The sequence below is a fragment of the Asterias rubens genome, chromosome 17, assembly GCF_902459465.1.
Source record: "Asterias rubens chromosome 17, eAstRub1.3, whole genome shotgun sequence".
Taxonomy (NCBI): domain Eukaryota; kingdom Metazoa; phylum Echinodermata; class Asteroidea; order Forcipulatida; family Asteriidae; genus Asterias; species Asterias rubens.
In genome coordinates, this window is record NC_047078.1 from 9,799,938 (window position 1) to 9,819,784 (window position 19,847).

At 38.1% G+C, this 19,847-nt stretch overlaps 1 protein-coding gene across 1 annotated transcript in view; it reads right to left on the bottom strand.

Moving 5' to 3' along the window:
* LOC117301535 (amyloid-like protein 2) overlaps positions 1 to 13,004 on the bottom strand; it is a 46,747-nt gene extending 33,743 nt beyond the window's left edge. Inside the window, exon 1 of the mRNA XM_033785556.1 lies at positions 12,823 to 13,004. Coding sequence (XP_033641447.1) covers positions 12,823 to 12,897 — 75 coding nt within the window. The 5' untranslated portion in view covers positions 12,898 to 13,004. The remainder of the gene's footprint in view (positions 1 to 12,822) is intronic.
* Positions 13,005 to 19,847: the final 6,843 nt, after the last annotated feature.

Genomic DNA, 19,847 nt, shown 5'->3' on the forward strand with positions numbered 1-19,847 from the left:
CCTGCCTTGCATTTTAGGGCAACATCTTCATTCTCCTCACATGTCTTTTAAGACAGGTATCGTCCTTCCTCACCGGCCAAGGAAGATGAAAAACCCAACAGGACTCCTCATCCTGTTCGTGGTCGTCGTGCAACGGCTGCCTTGACTAAGCCTGAGTCATCCCTATTACCGTGGTGACGGTGCATGGTGAGAGGGGAGAATGAGACAGAGTTTCATCATCGATGACGGACGACCACAGTCTGAATTGATAAACAGGTTACTATGGCATCGCATCTTCCTCTAGACATCCTGCTCAACATGTAGATTACTGAGCATTCTAACAGTGATCCAATAGGATATATTCATCGGACTCTGGATTTGTTAATGTCACAGTGTACTTTAAAGGCACTGGACACTAATGGTAATTGTCAAAGACCAGTCTTCTCACTTGGTGTATCTCAATATGCATAAAATAACAAACCTGTGAAAATTTGAGCTCAATTGTTCGTCAAAGTTGCGAAATAACTATGAAAGAAAAAACACCCTTGTAAAACGAAGTTGTGTGCTTTTAAATTTTGAGACCTCAAATTCTAAATCTGAGGTCTCGAAATCAAATTTGTTGAAAATTACTTCGTTCTTGAAAACTACACCACTTCAGAGGGAGCAGTTTATCACAATGTTTTATACTATCAACCTCTCCCCATTACTCGTTACTATTTGAGGTTTTATGCTAACAATTATTTTGAGTATTTACCAATAGTGTCCACTGCAAATAAAGGCACTGGACACTATTGGTAATTACTCAAAATGATTGTTAGCATAAGAACCTTACTTGGTAACGAGCAATGGAGAGCTGTCAATACACAGTGTAGTATAAAACATTGTGAGAAACGGCTCCCTCTGAAGTAATGTAGATTTTGAGAAAGAGGTTCTTTCTCACTCAAATATTTAAAGCGTTAAGGCCTAATGCCTTTTATTTTGAATCTGAAAGCCCACAAAGTTGTGCAACAAGGGTGTTTTTTTCTGTCATTATTCTCCTGCAACTTTGATGACCAATTGAGTGAAAATTTTCACAGATTTGTTAATTTATGCATATAATGTTGAATGTTGAGATACATCCCCAAGTGAGAATACTGGTCTTAATTTGACAATTTATAACCAAATGTGTACAATGCCTTAAAAGGCAAAGTAAACCTTTTGTTTTTAGAACCGTTTGAAAAATATACGTAGATTAATACAAAACTATTTCAAATGGTGTTTACGTTTTTCATCGCCGAAAATCCGGTGCAGGAATAATAATCAGGCAGGAATAAAAATCTTTGAAATTTTTTTCCAAAAAAATAGAAGGCCCCCTATGGGATAAACTTCATTGAATTGAATTGACTGTACCATATTGCACACCTTGGGAGATTTCTAGTGAGTCTGCGTTATTTAAATAGAGCACCCGAGGCCCATGCAATGCAAACCAATGCATGTTTCTGCCCAACCGTGGCTAATGCGACACGACATGTTCAGTGCAGCAGACAAAGATGGAGGCAGCAAAGGTTAAAGGTCAGCCGCAATCACAACCCAAGTTACCCGCAGGATATGCAAACCCGGCATCTTAATGTCAGCCATGAATTTATGCAGAGTTTGCTCACCAAATAAGACAGGATCGTTTTAAAAGGCAAAGTATACCTTTAGTTTTTGAAATCTTTTAGTGTTTTTAATTGATGACAAATTCCTGAATTTTAAATGACATTGACGATTTCGACGAAAAGGCAATCAAACATTCTCCAGGAGCCACCAAGCGAGCCAAATCCAACCCAACAAAATGCGTTCAATTTTGGTTTGCAAACCTTGAGACGTAAAATTTATTTTAATCTCCTACACTGACCATGGCAGCAGTTTCGTGGTTGTGACTCACAAACCTCAAAAAACAACACGGAATGGAACGAAGCAGTAATACCGTGTTCTTATCTCACTAGTCCTGGTCACAAAACACCCTTCAGTAAAATTGAGACCTCTTTAAAGGCAAAGTTTGCCTGGCAAACAATTTTTTTTTTAATAAGAGAAAGGGGCACCATACATGCGTGCCAATTTGCCTGCCGGGCTGCATACATGTTCTATATACTAAGGGAGGCCAGCATGCTTTGCTTCTGAAAGGGCATGGGCACCAACGCATTTTCTCCTTGGGCAAAGGGCATCCTGTTTTAAGTTTCTAATAAAGCATTTCAAGGACACAAAGGCAATAAACAGGGGGCATGGAGGCAAACACCTTTGTTGATGTACATGTATTAGGCGTGCTAAGTAGTTGAGATGGTTACCGAACTACTAACGACCAGATAAACACGAGTAAAAAAATTAATATAATGCACTTTGAGAGGCCTACATGTACTGTACTTCTAAGCGAATTATAGTGCTTCATTTACCATGTTTACCACAAGGGAAAAACAATTAAGGGGCATGAAGGCAAGACAAGGGCAACAGGGGAAACAGGGGCCATGGCCTCCGTGGTCTCTACTGTGTGATTTTTTTCAGGCCTGCATTGACTAATTCAGAGGCATGGAGTCGATAGACCGATCTAGTAGGCTCCGCCCACGACGCACGTGTGAGCAAAAACACGTGGGGCTCTCCAATGCCTTTCTGCACAACTCTGCCGCGTGCACCAAGCATACGCGCATGCATGTCGGACCTTCAGTGCATTGTGATTGGTCAATACGCAATGGGGCGGAGCTTAATGGATCGGTCTATTGCATAGAGTTATATATAAGAACTAGAGCGCGCACTGGCCTATATACGCGCCCCGACATGCGAGCAGGCGGCCATTTTCTAAGTTGACAAAACAGCATCGCGTGAGCAATCAATAAAAAAACCTCAAACGTGTAGTTCATATTCAACGCGCGTGCAGAATGAGGCGCTTGTCATCTTGCGGTCCCGTGGCGTTTGTGCACGAAGCATCACTCGTGCGCCCTCTAGTTCTTATATATAACTCTATGGTCTATTGCCTCTGTGGCCTCTGTAAAGCATCAGGCATGAAGTATGCACCTTAAAAAATTATGATTGTACAATCTTCACAAGACCATTCTTAGTTTTTTTTCTAGAGATCGTGTTCCAAAGATCTTTGTAGGACAGCCTCTCAACATGCATTACATACCAACAAGGAAAACAAATTATCCAACCATTCAAGCCAAATTCCGACGACGCTAAACCATCTGAACAGGCCTCGAGACAGTCTGTGCAATATTTTGCACTATTGATGATTGCAAATATACAATGACTAAAGGAAAAGTATCACAGTACATTACACCACTGCTACTAATACACATTGTTAGCTAGCATATTTGGAGGTGCTATAAAAACAAGTGCACACCTTTAAAGGAACACAATGCCTTGAATCGGACGAGTTGGTATTTGAAGAGCGTTTGAAACCGTTTGTTATGAAATGCATTTTGTATGGTTTGAAAGATATTTTAGAAGTAGAATATAATGATCCAAACACATATCACTCGAAATTGCACGGTTTTCCTTTTACATCACAAACTAACACTGTCGGCCATTTTAAGGAGTCAAATTTTGACTCCACAAAATGGCCGACCGGGTTTCTTCGTGACGTAAGAGAAAAACTGTGCAATTTTGAGGCATGTTCATGTGGATCTTTATTCTACTTCTTAATTATCTATCTAACCATTTGCATTACATAACAAACGGTTTCAAACGCTTTTCACAGACCAACTCGACCGATCCAAGGCAACGTGTTCCTTTAATCCCGTCCCATTTTTGTAATATGAGTTACGCCCGGTTCATACTTCCTGCGATTCCAAACAAATTTTGACGTCACAAATTTGCAACAAATAATTCGCATCAGATGAAATGTGCTCAACTCCTGCGAATCATTCGCTGCGAAAACAGCCATGTGACGTCAATAATTGTATCGCACTCGCAGGAAGTAACTACACAAGAATGAACCATGCATTGCTTTCTCTTTGCAGAGAAAGATGTTTTAAAAGCAACATTTTTCTGCTTAAAGATGCTATGTCAGACTTTTGGCCCGAAACATTAAAAAAAAGATTTTTTTCGAGTGAATGGTATTTCAAAGAGTATCATCCGCTCTAACGGGAAAAAAATTAACTTTTACTTTTTATGGTCAGGAACCATGACAAAAATTTAAAACGTTTCTTATAAAACACATAAGAATTGGTCACGTGATATATTGTCGGGATCCCAACACAAACTAATTTTGAGCACTTTATTTCACTGCTACTAATAATTGGCGGACTTTTTCGAGCAATGGCTCAAATGAAAGCTTGTACATTTCTCGACCCCCATCAAATTACCTATTGAATTTTAAATCAAAATTTTTGGGTCAAATCGGCCAAAAATCTGACATAGCATCTTTGAAAGCAGCTCTATGAAACTGGGTCCTGATGTTACAATTTCTACACTTCTCCAAGCCCCACGAATATGTGGCTGTTCGATTGTGCGGAAGAGCAGAGGAAAGGACAACACCAAGGTGGTGTTTGTCGCGTTAGTGCCGCCCTAACGCCCAATGCAAGGCCATCTGTAGGATCCATCACGCCTAGCTGCCTCATCCCGCTCAACGCAGAGATGAGACCTGATATTTGTATTTTTAACACCCTACTCATCCAAAGCCCCTACGAGAGATCATGCAGACTTCATATTACACTGGGTGCAATGTGTGGCGGATTCGTGCATTAATGATCTAGAAAATAGAAATACATGTAGCATGTAGAAAATAGAAATACATTTATGGGTGTCTATGTTTTTACTGTATGTGAGCATTTGAATTACCCTTTTTGGAATCTAATCAAGATTATTGTATTGTATTGTGGCTTGCAAACGGCTTACCAACTAACAGGACTTCAGCCATTTTGAGATATGGTGGACACTTATGTCAATACTATGACACTGTTGGGTTTGGGTAAATTTTGTAAACACCCAAACCAAACAGTACACTCCTAGTGTGTATTGGGTTTGGGTATTGTACATTGTATAATGCAAAAGAGTATTTAATGGCCGGACATTTCGTCCCAAGCAGAGTAAGGCTAAAAAAGGAAAGAAAAAAACCCCAATTATAATTAGAAAGACTCTGCTAGGGTCGAAATGTCAAGGGCCATTAACTATTTTTCTTTTGCATAAATAATCCATTGTTAAAATTTCAGATGAGATCCATAAAAGTACAATTTAAAATCGTATCATTGGCTAACCTACATATCGTCAGCATTTTACAAAATCATGTGGTACAAGCCTTGTTGTTTCCGATACTGGTTCTCAGGCCTGATACTTCACGGAGGCAATGGAGGCGATTGCCTCCGTTAGCCCCTTGTCATTGCCTTGGTGCCCTTGAAATGCTCCAGTAGAAATTTACAATGTCCTCATAGGGTGCCCTTTGCCAAAGAGAAAATGCCTTGGTGCCCTTGCCCTTTCAAAAACGAAGCATACAGCCCTGGGTTCTGGTCAATTGTAAATAAAAACTCAGTCCAATAAAGATTCTGAGCTTTAAGTCTTGTGGTCTTATGGATTTCCCGCCCCCCCCAATTCTTGCCCTGATACACGCAGTCTACACATTACTGCAAGACTTCAATGCATCATCAGGCCTGATACTTCATGGAGACAAGGAAGGCGATTGCCCTCTGGTCATTGCCTTGGTGCACTTGAAATGCTAAAGTAGAAATTTACAATTTTCCTCATCAGGTGCCCTTTACCAAGGAGAAAATGCCTTTGTGCCCTTGCCCTGTCAAAAATGAAGCATACAGGCCTGGTTTACATTACTGCAGGACTTCAATGCATCATGCATAACCTTCAACCTCTACAGGACAAAAACAAGCCCTCTGGCCATCTACCATACAACAATACACACACAAGAACCGCGCATCACCGTGACAGTAGTAACGTTTTATAGTTCCGCGCCTGTGCACACATTCACCGCTGTCAAAGCACGGAAATGTGATTAAAAAAAAGCACCGAGGTAATTTCCAAGCCTGCTACACACTCAGACCAGGAGCGCCTGTAGGGTGGTTAATGGTTTCCCTTTACTGATGTGAGGCCAGACCTGATACATGGAGGCAACGAGGCGATTGCCTCCATGCCCCCTGGCCTTGCTGCCCTTGAAATGCTCTGATCAGTAGAATGTACAATGTCCTCATAGGGTGCCCTTTACCAAAGAGAAACGCCTTGGTGCCCCTGTCCTTACAAAAACACTTTGAGGCTACTTAAAGACACTGAAAACTTTTGTTAAATTGTCGAAGATCAGTATTCTCACTTTGTGTATTACTATAAAATAAACTGTCAAATTTGGACTCAATTGGTCATCGAAGTTGCAAATTAGAACAAAAGAAAAAACACCATTGTTTTTGAGTCAGAAATAACCTCGTTCTCAAAAAGAACTAAAATAATATGTATTCTATTCTACTGCTGCGGAGTATCAGTAACTTCTCAGTTCTGAAAAACTGTCCTTGAAATGCTTATACCTTGTTGGGAGACAGGAAACCAGCCAGGACTACTACTTTTGCTTAGTGTATCTAGGGGACTTCTTGTTATTAATGCCACTGCCGAGTGAGTTCTTAATTGGTCTCAACATTTCGACTAGCCTGCTCTTGTCATTGTCAGGAGACAAAGCACTTTATATCAAGAAAAGTTGGAGGTAAACAGCATGACAATGCAGAACTAGTCCATTGCTGCGCGGTCATAAATTACAGGGTTTTTTTTAAATGAAATTATCCGAGTGTAAACTGCTTATAAAACGATCAAAAGGACAGCCTGCTTTAATGCAGAAATATTTTAATGGCCTTACGTTCGCAGAGCACAATCTTTCTCAAAATTATAATATCTCATAGTACCTCGATAGAGCTTCTATGGCAACACATTAGTTGAAATTCAATAATGTGAATTCGAGTATGGCCATGGTTCGTCAGACATTTCAAGGGGGGTAGCGGATGCGTGCACTATAAACCTACATTGCGTACGTGCGAGTCTTTTTGGTGGAATGACATGCACCTCTTATGACACTGTACAAGGTTCCTGGCTGTCTAAAAATACAAACGGATTTTTTTTACGATCAATAAAAAACCCACTCTGATCTGCATTAAATTTCATGGTCTTTTGCTTATTCTCAAACTGAGTGCTTGGGTTGCTTGAGCAGGTTTTCATCTTTGTGAGAGAGCTTTTAAGACATTCTAGGTTTAGAATGGACATTGTAGGCGCAGACCTGTATGCTTCTTTTGTGAGGGCACCAAGGCATTTTTTCCCCCAAGGGCACCCTATACAAGGAAATTGTAAATTTCTACTGGGAGCATTTCGAGGCCAGCAAGGCAATGACCTGAGGACATAAAGACAAATGCCTTAGTTGCCTCTGTGAAGTATCAGACAAGTAGGCGACCCATTACAAAATATTTTCAGGGTTCTCAAAAGCACAACCCTGCATCAGGCAGTACATGGTATTTGGGGTTTCAACATGAGATTAACTTCACCAAAATACCGAAGATCACACCATTTGAAATGCCACAGACTGCTTATAAATCTCTTGTAAGTTCGGCCATAAGCCAAAAACCTATTTTTGATTGTGTTTTTAGTATTGTCAACAGAATTATTTAATATAATAAACAAGCAATGTAACAACAATTTATAATATTCTGACAAGAAAGATATGTAGGCCTATATCAGAAATAAGATTTAATTCTATTAATCTCTGGCCTATTATATTAATTTAACAAATCTTACAAGAGCTCTTTTGCCTCAAAATACAATTCTCAACCTCTAGGCGTTGGCAATTTTGTTTTCCACTCGAACATTATTTTCCCGACAATCTGGAGATGGAGAAGGATTCTGAAATATTAAACAGGCTGAGCCTTCTCTGATTCACGATTCACCAACCACTGACTAACCACTTCAGCATATTGAATTCTCTGAAAGGAATGGGGTGGGGGGGGTATCTCATGAAATGTCATCTTGTCTGGAACGACTGCCTCTCCTTTACATCTTCATCATCTTCAAGACAGATCGAGTCTTCAGATTAAAGGCACTGGACACATTGTTAAAGACTCACTTGGTGTATCTCAACATAAAATAACAAGCCTGTGAAAATTTGAACTCATGACTTAAATTTTTGAATCAGAGATCTGAAAGCACACAAGGGTGTTTTTCTTTCATTATTCTCTTGCATACTAGATGACCAACTGTGTTCACAGTCTTGTTGTTTTATTCATGTTGGGATATTGAGAATACTGGTCTTTTACATTTACTAAATGTGTCAATTGCCTTTAAATACAGTCAATACGCTCCATACAGGAAACCGTTGCTTCAACAAATATTAATCATTATTGTTATTTAAAGCTTAGATAATTTCCAGTGAAGTTCTTTTTACATTAGATGGATTTCCAAGGGATTTTGCGGGAAAACTGTTAAAATTGTAAAAATATGCTTCTTACAAGAGCCTTCGCATCAATAGGCCTACATTGCTTTAGTTTGATAATTTGCAATTCATTATAATACTTCTGCTGCATTCAGCCTTGATAGAGCAAACAAAATGTCATGTGACTACAATCAACAATATAAATGGTCATGGCAACCATTGGGACCAGTTCCGAGAGCATTAAGAAAATTACTGTGCCTGGTTTAAATTAGCAGGATCATTAGCTATTGATTACAGTCATTCAGTGTTCTCAATCATTTAATATAATTTGACACTACAAATTCCCCTACAAGTTTGTATTGTGCCCCTTTCAGTATGACTTACTTGCATTGTGCACTAATTGCTTTTCATTAAATCGGTAAGAAGCCACTTAATTAATTTGTTTCAATTTTTTTGTCTAATTGAAAATTCTAATGAATTAGACTGAAATAATAAATGGTAAGCCACTTCTAATCTACAATATGGCTAGCGTTTAAACCGTGTGGAATTTGGAAAGTTTCCAACATGATATGTTTTTTAAACACATTGAGTACACAGTGCTGATATCCAGTGCAATAAGCAATGCTCTATTTTCTAAACCCGAGCAAAAAAAAAACGGCAAGAAAAATAAGCCCCACAACAATTCATCCACAGAAAACGATAACACCCCTTGCTTACATAGCACATTACGGAGAGCCCAATGCGCTTTATGTTATTATTATGCTCCGCATAATAATATCAATCTATCAAATCGAATATGATGACCTCCCTATGATTGTCCATGTGACCCTGGTTGGTGCGCAGTCATAGCACATACTGAACGAGCTTTAGAAAGGAACAACAATGATCCCACTGTTTGCTTCAACACTTTCTGAGTCTGAACAGTGTCCTCCATGGGCACACTTTAGGCATTACAATACGAGTATGGTCTTCATTGTTGCCTTGTGTGCTAACAGGTGGGCTTTGTGGGGCTGGAATGGATTGGAGATTATTCGGGATCTCAGCTGGGATATTGGGTACAAGGGGATTAAGCATGTGGCTTGGTTTCTAGAAGAGATGATCTTGATTGATCTTGTAGGGGATTACATAAAGGACCTGTTTGATAAGCATGCAGGTAACGAGATTGTAAACATGTTAAACATGGGTAAGAGTGGATGCAGTGTGAACATGTTCAAGAAAATTACCATAGTCAGATCTGGAAAAGGTTTGCGGGAATGACCATCTATAAATGAATTGGGGGTCGTTCTGAAAAGAACAGTTGGTTTTAACTCTACGTTTCGATCAGTATGCTCTGATTGTCTTCTGGCAAAAAAGATCAGAGCATACTGATCGAAACATAGAGTTTAAACCAACGTTTTTTGTTCAGAACGACCCCAACTCATTTAGAGATAGTCGTTTCACGGTGTTACCGCAAACCTTTCCATATTGTATTTCCACCATGCAAAGTTTCAAATCCTACTCATAGTCAGGTCAGAAGTCAAGTTTGCGCAGAGGTGTCTTGCCTCACCTTCCACCTCTTGGACCCGGTTTCAGTCGCTATAAACATCCGACTTTGTGGCTTTTCCCTAGAATATTTCTATGGGGTTTTACTCCCACTTCTAAAATTGAAATTTCTTCATTGTCTTCTCACCTTGTCTAGATGCTGACAGGCTTTGACAAGAATTAACTCAGATTGTACAATGTTGGCCAAGACAAACTACAAACTGACCAATGTGCGTTCCAAACGTCAAGAAAGATGAATGTGGTGGGTTGTGGTTAAATGTGGGAGTGTTCTTATAGATTATTATAAGCATTTGCAAGCCTTGCCATTGGGCACATTTTTAAAATGTCAAAGAACCAAATCTTTCCATTTCAATTACATTTAGAAATTCCTATACAATTCCTTTAGTATTAAACACTCAATAGAAAGTTGGTTTTGGTTAAACCATGTATGAAGCTCACAGCTTGGTGTTTTAGATTATAACTTACGGGTGTTGATGTTCAAAAATTAACTTAAGGTTTTAAATTTAAAGAAAATATTGCCTCCGCTCAACCATTGATGCTTCAGAAGTACTGAAGTGCATTTTAAGTCCAAAACAAAAGCCATGTTATAAAATGTGTAGAGAACTTGGCAGCAAAAATGGAGCAAAATTACTTTCACAGGATTATTTTTTTAAAGTTCAATTGCAATATATGCCTGTAGGTTAAGGCTCAGACATGTAAGAGAAACAGGTTAAGTAAGCCTGCGAGCAAATGTATAGAAACATTGAAAGATTTACCCCGAAATGATCACACCCAACTTTTACAACTTGTGTTTACGCACCCAGCAGTTGCAGTCATGGACTTGATTTGCGGTATTTTGCAATGTCTGATGAACTGTCAAATGCTGTTTACACATGACAAGTAAGCATGTGGGTTAGGAAATACTGGGTTTGTTTTTTTCTAGTTTCTGAATACCCTTTCATCGAGATTTCCGGTCCACTGTTTTCGGTTTATTTTCAATAGAATGGATTAGTGGGGTTGTTGCTCTGTAATAACTCAACAACAACACGCAGAGTACAATTATGGTTTAATGAAAACAAACTTGAAGGAAATGCACTGTGCACTAGTTTCTAAGTCCCTTATACATGTATGGGCAGATAGAAAAGTAGCCAAACAAGTAAAAAATTATTAAAAGAATTATCGCATTTCAATAATTTTGTTTTCGACAATACAGAAATGTATGTACTCAGAAAGTTAATTTTCTTTCATTGTGAGGAAAACAAGGAGGGATTTAAAACTGCTCTCTTTAAATTCATGAGAAGAGCACTACAATTTAAGATTCCTCTGAATAATTTTTTGCACAAAACGTAAAGAGGAATTGAAAGTCCACAAACCTGATATTTCTGACAATAATTTTGAATTTTATCAACCACAAACAATAACATTTTCAACCAAATTATTGAAAGAATTGTTCAATGGGTAGGCCTATACCATTAACAAAATATGTATTTAACGTGCATGAAAACGTTTACTTCTCACTTTTTTGCCTGTTAAAGGTTTCTAAAAAATTGAACGACTATCGCAAGGGTTATCAAGTTCATTTTTAGCAGTTGAAATCTCAGGGACTCAGGCCTCCTTATGACCACATACTTCACTCAATACACAGTATTTTGGCAAAATTGCAACATCCTGAACTAATTCAACAGGGACGAATCTTTCGTCGAGAGATTTTGACATTTGTGTCAGTTTTGATTTACATGGAATGTGGACAGGCCTCATGACATGTGTAACTTGTTTTTTTAAAGGCTTGGGCCATTCAGAATATTATCAATATTTCAAAGTGCAAATTAAAAAATTTTAATTAATTTTACCCACACACCTGGCACCCACCACAAACACAAATAGATTTTGAAGTATTGACCGACTAATTAAATATCCCACTGAAGAACAAAACTTTGACTGAAATGAAGCAGATATTTTTATATCAATGCCACTCTCCCATAATGGCGATACTCGAAACCCTCATCCTCTACACAGTCGCATATTCTATTGGACTGTGTCGTCGACCATTGGGAGGATGAAGGGTTAGGCCTATAGTATTGCAACCTATTTCTTGCAACAGCCAATAAAGTTGACAGTTTCTTATAAATAAAAAACACACAATATGCAAATAGCATGACCTAACCTAATCCAGAAGCCACAAACAGGTACTGGCTTAATCCAATACTGTGAAAGACATTATTTACACAAAATTGTTAATTCTGTCGGAAAACAATATTTTGAATATAAAATTATTATAATGCAACAATTTACTGTCACCCAGAATGTTTTGGACAACACCATGATCACACAATGCAAAGTGACAGTCAGATACAGCGTCTTTATTCAAAATGTTATGAAAAAATCCTCTTTTATAATAAAAATTGTAATGAATTGTAAGTGTAACTGGGCGGCTCGCCCATTCTGTTCAGTGGACTTTGTTGTTTATTGTTAACATTGTTTTGTTTTCTTCTTTTCATCAATTTCGTTACAACCTAAATGGAAAACATGTATCTATTTATTATTTTGATGCCCACTCTGTTAACCATGGACCCCCATTGGGCATAGAGCATGGAGGTGGAGCAAGGAAGGTGTGTAAGGCGCGTCGATCTCCCGACCGATAATGAATGGATTCTTACGAAATCTGAACATCACACAAAATGTCTTGTTTTTTACCGAGGTGTGTCCCGCCGACGACAGAACAAAAATTAAAAACACTACAAATTTGTCGACTATATAAGCCTGTTTAGTTAGTGTTATTTTCGAGACATATCACACTACAGTATTCATTGCATTATGTTACAAAGGAAAAACACAAATAAAACTTGACACACAATTTTGTTGTCAAATGAGGATTTTTGACAGACGACAAGCAAACAACACACGCTTTTCAACAGCAGCACCACACAGAAACACATTCGCTACAAATTATCAGAATAAATCGAAATAATTACCTCCACATATGCTGCTATCGATACAGAACACACTGCTGTTAAACAGATCAACACTAGGCACAAATTTCTCGCCATTGTTGAGTGAAAAACCGGCCAAAATGGCGTTTTTCAGATGATCTTTCTGCTAACTCCACGTATCGTGTGTGCACAATCTTCGGGTGTGTTGTGCTTATAATAAAGAACGCATGCGTACTCTTGCTTTGTGTGCTGGTGCAGAATGATAATGACACAAGAATCGATTACTATGTGTTGATCTTTCAGTGTCGACAAAATAGTTTTGGGTTTGTGGTATCAAAAAATAATGGGTCCTTTTGGGTGGGCGTGGTTGGTGCGTGGGGAGGGAGTGGCATTATTCGTGTTTATTGCGTAAACTAGTTGATTGCAAACGATTATTTGTTTATGTGGCATCCCTTAGATCTCCTTTAGTCTTTTGAGAATGAACAGGCACAAAGTTGTTAAATTTGAGAATAAACCACTGTCTTTTCTTTTGGAAACAAGAGTTAAAACTAACAAAGAGACCTAGGCCTACATCCCTTAACAAAAACCTGATACTATTTCAAGGGCAACGTTATTCTACGTGTTGCTAGTGACTATAAACCATCACACTTCAATCGGCGAAAATGTGAGCTCCCAAAGTTGTTTAAAAAGACCATGAAACTGTTTCCCGATAAGAAAAAGAGCTGTTTCAAAAAAGATTGTCATCATCTCTGACCAGGGATTTGTCTTTGAACTAAGTGTTTTTTAGTTACCTGTCAGATTTTGTAAAATATTTGATTGCAGAAACAATGTTTTAAAAGTAGATTATTATAATCCACACATCTCGAAAGTGCACGGTTAGTTTCAAATTCTTTTCATAGAACAACTTACTCGCCGATATAGAAGGCAACATGTCCCTTTAATTTTTGTTTTTTCATACACGAAGTTCAATCTGTACTGTATATCTCTTTCGTTACTGATTTGAATACCACGTGGGGAACAAGACCCCGGCCCAGTAGAGAGTTGATTTAACCAATAGGAAATGCTATATTGGTATTTAATCCAATTGGCAAACCGTGCTGAGAGAAACTTCCGCTGCTCACCTGGGAGTCAAAGCTGTCAGTATAGTCTTACAATCAAGTCGTTTTCTTGCTGGAATTCGATACAGCTTTCCGAGACGTATACAGCGGTAACAAAAAAAAACGACTTGATTTAAAGTATGTGGAAGCTATTTCCGATATCATTTGTAAAATCATGCTGTCAGTCATACTTTCAGGAGCAGACGTAAAATCAAGTCGTTTTTATTGTAGGGCCTATCGTCAATTGCCTTATAGGGTCTATATTAATTGCCGCCTGAGATAACGGTTAATACTAACGACTTGATCTAAAGTCTATTTCCGACGATCATCAGTGAGCTCATGCTGTCAATCAATCGTACATTCAGGAGCAGACTTAAAATCAAGTCGTTTTTACTGTAGTTCCTATATCAAACCGCCTGAGGTATTAACCCTCTAGTCCCTGCACCGCCCGAGTTTCTGAAAACCAATTGTTCAAGATTCTTGCAGTAAACAACTGGAATCGTAGTTCAATTTTTTAAAGATAGCTTAATATTTATGCACAATTTTTTACCCTTTCGGTAATGTTTGTATAAAAGTACAAGCTCCCATTGGGAACAATAATCGGCTCTCGAATATTTTTTTGTAAGGATAAAATGGACACAATAGCTTTTCAAGGCTTTTATCTGGCTCAATGCTCATACTAATTGGTATGAGCTAAATTATTTCATCGTCATTAGCTTCGATGAAATAATTTAGCTCATACCAATTAGTAAACACAACGGAAACTGTATTTATTCATCATTAATGATGATATTGTCGAAAACTAACGCCTTCGCATTTAATTAGTATGAGCATTGAGCCAGATAAAAGCCTTGACAAGCTATTGTGTCCATTTTATCCTTACAAAAAGAAAATTCGAGAGCCGATTATTGTTCCCAATGGGAGCTTGTACTTTTATACAAACATTACCGAAAGGGTAAAAAATTGTGCATAAATATTAAGCTATCTTTTAAAAATTGAACTACGATTCCAGTTGTTTACTGCAAGAATCTTGAAAAATTGGTTTTCAGAAACTCGGGCGGTGCAGTGACTAGAGGGTTAAGTATACACTCCTAACGACTTGAGTTCAAGTCTAATGGAAAACATAATGAAATGTCAGACATCACTCAAAGATTGTCAGTATAACAATTGCTCGGTCACCCAGCAGACGTTTACCACCAATAATTGGCAATTATTTTTATTGAGTGTTGTGACGGCGTTTAGTGGTGACCCGTTAATTATAAAGGTTGCACCCCTTCCCTTTTTGAGACGTGTCATCGCAATGCGATCTTTCAATCGTAGGTCATGACTTTGTTTTTCTTGGCGACTTAATTATCACCAAATATACCCCGCCCAAAAGAAATAAAGAATGGAAAAGGGGACACGTCAATTTGTTTGTATTTTGAAAATAGTTTGGGTTTGAACAAAAAGTCAAAACAGTCAGATGGGAACACTAACACGAGCATTAATCATTACTTACACAAATAAGAACATTTTGAACAGGGGAAATAAAGGATAATTATTAAAAAATAAAAAGGGGGCAAAAGATAAAAGTAAATGTCACATCATAAACCTGTGTGCTTCGTGTTTGAATGGACAAGAGCTCCATCCAAGGTTTTGTTTTTGGTAAGGGCACCACCCTCATGTAAGTGTATGTCTAGTGAAACATTTTAAGGGCACCGAGGCGATGATCATGAGGTATGGACTCGCAATCACCTTTTCGTTGCCTCCGTGCCCAGGCATGGTTATAACACAAGAACAAAAATGGCATGAAACTATCTCAAGCAATTTGTTTACTTCTTTTAATTGAACTCAACAGTACAATAAAAGATTGCAACATCGCACAGGAATCGATACCAAAATGACCGGTTAATACCGTCGAAGAAGCAAAATATACTCGAAGCGAATACTCATTGCGGCGTAGAGCCGTATTTACACCATCGCTCGAGTTTCCATAGTTCGAGATCACTGTGCGAACAGTTTTTCGTTTAACTAATTGGAAAATGGAACTGAAATATGGAAAGCTGTAATATTAAGTTCAACTTTATTGTTATCTCATTATTATACTTTTGTGACAAAGCTAAAGGCGAAATAACTCTTCCGTTTTTGTAACCTGGTCAGGGTAGTTGCGATAATAGTAACCCTCCATCTTCCCGACCGTCGGGAGGATGGAGGGTTACGATTATCGCAACTATGGTCAGGGATGTTTTTTATCATCGCGCTCGGCATTTCTTAATCTCATCTTAGTTGGGTCCAATTTTATGAAGCTGTTATGTAGAAAATACTGCTTAGCAAATTCATATGCATACGAAATAATATGTACATGTATGTTCTTCGTAATGCTTTCAAGCTTTATGAGAGCGTGCGGGCCGCGTGCCTCTGGCGCAATCTTTAGAAGAAATTTATTTTAAAAGGGACGCCATGCAGATAAGTCGGTAAGGGCAAATAGAAGCAATGGTTCACCAGAAAGGTTATGTATGAAGAAAGGGATTACACTTAAATAGACTCTATTAATAACACATCACGGTTAAATATTTCCTGAATCACGTCCGGCAGGAAGGTTTCCCAAACCGCACTCTACAATAACGGATTTCCGTTTCAGACCTATATTATTATGCTTCGATTTTGAAAAGACAAGGGCACCAAGGCATTTTTCTCTTCGGTAAAAGGCACCCTGTGAGGAAATTGTAAACTTCTACTGTAGCATTTCAAGGGCACCAAGGCAACGACAAGGGGGCATGGTCGGAGGCAACCGCCTGAATTCGTTGCCTCCGTGAAGCATCAGATGTGTACCATTTTTGGGGGAGGCAATTGCAATGGGGACACCAAGGCAGTTTCTCCTTGGTAGGGCACCCTGATGAGGAAGTTCTAAAATCAATGGAGCATTTCAAGCAAGGGCACGAAGCAATGCCCAGAGGGTATGGAGGCAATTGCCTTTTCAGTGCCCCCATCAAGCCTGTCTCTCGAACGATCCACACACATGCTTCTGCAGTGCTGATATCGCGAGATGAGACACAGAAATAGGTTTGAAATAAAAAGCTGTGCACAGCCAGTTACCTGTTAGAGTCCTGTTACTAATTTCAGTCGTCTAATATTTCGCCATGTCAGAAAGAAAAGAGGTAGAGCATGCCCTTTATGGATTTAAAGGCACTGTACACTATTGATAATACTCGAAATAGTTTAGCATAAAAACATTGGAGAGCTGGTGTTTTTTTTTAAATGCATTTTGGGCTGGTTATAGAATAGTCTTTTACAATTATTTTTACGAACCCTGCCAGTGCCTTTAAAGGCAGTGGACACTATTGGTAATTGTCAAAGACTAGCCCTCACAGTTGGCGTATCTGAACATTATGCATAAAATAACAAACCTGTGAAAATTTGAGCTCAATCGGTCATCGAACTTCCGAGATAATAATGAAAGAAAAAACACCCTAGTCAAACGTGCGTTTAGATGGTTGATTTCGAGACCTCAAGTTCTAAATCTGAGGTCTCGAAATCAAATTCGTGGAAAATTACTTCTTTCTCGAAAATTATGGCACTTCAGAGGGAGCCCTTTCTCACAATGTTTTATACCACCAACCTCTCCCCATTACTCGTTTTATGCTAATAATTATTTTGAGTAATTACCAATAGTGTCCACTGCCTTTAAGCCCCTTTCGAAAACACTACTTTGGCTTGGGCTTTGGGCCTACGCCCCGTCAGTTAAAAAGGAACCGGGCGCTTTCCTGACGGGGTTTCAATCAGACAGACGGATCCAAAGCCAGGAACCCAAGCCCCAAAACCATGGTTTCGAAAAGGGCCTTAGACGCCCGGCATGCTCGCCCGCCCTCTCGTGAGTATTTTCCGAACATTTTGTTTCAACTTGAAATCCCCAAACCCCCACGCTCAATAGATAGTAACAAATAAGTTTTAAACATACACCAATATAAAAATCACTTTCCTATTGAGCCACTTAAGAAAGGAAAGACCCCTTTTCGGACACAAGCAAATTCATTCGAAATTAAATACTTTCAGAGAGGTCATTATTATTTATTTGCGTTCAAACTTGTTTTAACTTCATTGAATTTTTAGCTCTAAACCAACAAACTCAATTAACTTATTTCATGATACTAGATCATGACTTTCCTTACCATATCTAGTCCCAGGAATTTAAATCTATGGGTGGATTACTTCTTTAAAAGCAGAAATTTAGTTTTGTATTAATCAAAGTAAGAAAATAGAAACAGCTGTTGTAAACTGCTTATCAACCAAAATGACCTAAGGGGCCAATTTCACAAAGCCTGCGAGCAAAACTTGCTAAGCACAGAAAAATATTTCTTAACAGAAACTGGTTACCTGCCAAAATACAATAAAGTTTACAATGTTGCAACTGGTGCCCTACTCATTTTATGCTAAGCAACGCAATTTGCAGAGCAATTTTTTCGGCATTACAGCTTTTAAAAATTGCGCCCTCTGATGTTTCAATCCCAAAATAGAGTCTCTATGGCGGGGTCAAACGCAAGGCCATTACTTATTCTCTGCATTCATGAAAGTAAAGGTATGTAAAATAAAAGCACTTAAAAAAAAAATAACGGTTTTGGAAGACTGTCGTGATTTTGTTGTTGTGCTTTAACTCAAAACAAAAGTCACTAAGCATAAAGAAAATACATTAACTATAATGTTATTACTGGGCATAAACTACTAATAAAAAACAAACCAATAGATCGATAAATCAACTGATTACACCGAAGCCTTTTCCCAAATTTTCTGAATTTTCCCAAATTCAGTTCAGGTTTTGCCCAAGTTGTGAAGGATTGATAACTGTATGCCCAAAAAACAATTGCTTTTTTTCACAACATTTGTGTGTTTTAGACAGTTATGATGTAAAGGATTGATAACTGTGTACCGAAAAAGCAATTGCTTTTTCACAACATTATTTGTGTGTTTTAGACAGGGGAGGATTGTGACTGTCGCAATAAAAAAAAAATAATAAAAAAAAATGGCTAGAAATTAACTTCTAAACTACTATTGCACATAATAAAATACAGAAAATCCATTAAGATACAGATTACATACACATGTAAGGCTGAGAAATTAACTCAAAATACAAGTTAATAAAAATATCAAGTTTTGATCAAACTTTCCACATAAAACAACATGAAAAAGTAAAAAAAAGGACCATCAGACAAAAGTACCGGGGGTTAGCCGTACAAGATCAGACCAAGAATCATATAGAACCATTTTTATAAATATATACAAATCATTCTATTAAAGGCATTCTTAGGGTATAATGAAAGACAAAAGTAATATTTTAAATTCTATTATAATAAGATCTATCAATCATTTTGCTTTAAACTAGAACGACTGATACCATAAGTGCTTTGATATCGGGCGAAGTGTAAGAGATTAAAATGAACATTCTACAAAAGATGTCTTAATTTGTAGGTAGGTTTGTTGATCTTGCGACAAGTTTCAAAGGTTGTGGCACTGATTTCAAAAAATTTACCTGAAGGAACGATACAGAATTGGAAAGAAAAAAAAAAATCCTGAAGATCACAGATTTACATAAAACTTACACGATTGTGACAGTAGAAAACATCCCTTGAAATATTTCTGTCTGAAATTTCATATTTGATGAGAAATAAATAATCTAGTTTTGCGTTTGGAGTTTATCGTTAAGCGAGCGTTTTATTCATTGTTTTGGAATCGATGCCATGCAAAACTATCAGTTTTTTACTACTCTCTCGTGACCCAGATGGCCGATCGATCTCGAATTTCAACAGTTTTGTCAGTTTATGTACAGTATTTGGTGGATTACATAAGGCGCTTACACTGCCAGCAACTTTTTTGCTCGCAAAACCAATTCTGTAATGTTCCTTTGAGTACATAGCCCAAATCTGAATTGGTGGCTACAGCTTTGGCTACGGGTGTTGCTAAGGACGTCCTATACCTCAACGCATGATGACACGGAAA